Source organism: Myotis brandtii, unplaced genomic scaffold, assembly GCF_000412655.1.
Source record: "Myotis brandtii unplaced genomic scaffold, ASM41265v1 scaffold28, whole genome shotgun sequence".
Lineage (NCBI taxonomy): Eukaryota > Metazoa > Chordata > Mammalia > Chiroptera > Vespertilionidae > Myotis > Myotis brandtii.
The window spans coordinates 4,628,011-4,629,360 of record NW_005360676.1 but is presented as its reverse complement, the minus strand read 5'-3'; the positions used below and the strand labels follow the sequence as shown (position 1 = coordinate 4,629,360).

Here is a 1,350-nt window from a genome sequence, read left to right as displayed (position 1 = left end):
ATACATACAAGTCCTTTGGTTGATCTCTTACCCACCCCCCCAAACCTCCCCTACCTCCCGCTGTAGTTTGACAGTCTTACTTTGGTTTATACCTTTTTTTTATTTTCTGTAACTGAGACACTTAATAATGGCATCATAAACCAGTTAAAACTTTAAACTAAAATGAATTAAACATGTTAAAGTTATTTTTAAAGTGTTTATTGTGAGTTAACATTTGATGAAAATTATTATGAAATTGCTCTTTAGTAAGTAGAAGGTCTGATTTTATTTACTTTGATATATTTTTCTTCTCCATAGGTAGGATGTGGAGCCATAGGCTGTGAAATGTTAAAAAATTTTGCTTTACTTGGTGTTGGCACAAGCAAAGAGAAGGGAATGGTAAGACAAAAATCTTTGAGAGTTAAAGTGTATACATATTTTTTTTTGGTGTCCACTTTTGAACTGCATAGATCTGAAGTATTGAATTTTGAGGATAGGTTATTAAGCTAGAAATTGAAAGATTCAAGTAGTGTGACCACTTGTCAAAAGTTATGCAACCCTGTGGCAAAATGCTTTAATTCTTTGCTCCTAAATTTCATTCTTTAATACTGTGCAGCTGATATCTGTACAACCTACCTCATAATGTTATTATGAAGATCAAATGAGAAAGAGCTTTGGAAACTTTAAAGTATATAAATATTGTTATTATTTTATTAGCTACTAGTTAATTATTAAGTAAATCTTTAAAATGGGAGGAACTAACATTAGAAAGTTGAAAACTAATCAGATATAATTTCAGTTAGTGATTATCAAAAGAAGGGAATAATATAAACTCGTGTATACAATTTAAATTCTTAAGAATATAAGTGTGAGTTACTTGGAAAGCCATGTCATATATTTTAATAAAAATATATTTCATATTAAGATGTAAACTAGCTTCCCAGAGTATTGACTTCAGATTTGTCATGGTGACTAATAACAAATAGTTTTATAGTTAATTAAACTTGGCTTATTGTTTCACTCAAAGAGGTTATTCGTTATTCCTGCTCAGTATTTCTAAATGTTGTGTTCTACATACTGCTATTAATTCTAGTGGTTTTAAAATACATTTCTCAAAAAAGAAAATCCTTGGTTGCATGCATTTGGCAATCACCTGAATACTTTTAACTTCTTGTAAATCACAATGCATATCCTATCTAATAAAAGAGAAACATGGTAATTAGCCGTACCTCCGATACCCTTCCCATTGGCTAATCAGGGCGATATGCAAATTAACTGCCAGCCAAGATGGCGACCGGCAGCCAGGCAGCTTGAAGCGAACATGAGGCTTGCTTGCTTCAGTGACGGAGGAAGCCAACGTTCCCCGCCTGC

At 32.6% G+C, this 1,350-nt stretch overlaps 1 protein-coding gene across 1 annotated transcript in view; it reads left to right on the top strand.

Moving 5' to 3' along the window:
* The window catches only part of UBA6 (ubiquitin-like modifier activating enzyme 6), an 81,942-nt gene that overhangs the window by 44,267 nt on the left and 36,325 nt on the right, over nucleotides 1–1,350 (top strand). Inside the window, exon 18 of the mRNA XM_005868890.2 lies at nucleotides 298–378. Coding sequence (XP_005868952.2) covers nucleotides 298–378 — 81 coding nt within the window. The remainder of the gene's footprint in view (nucleotides 1–297; nucleotides 379–1,350) is intronic.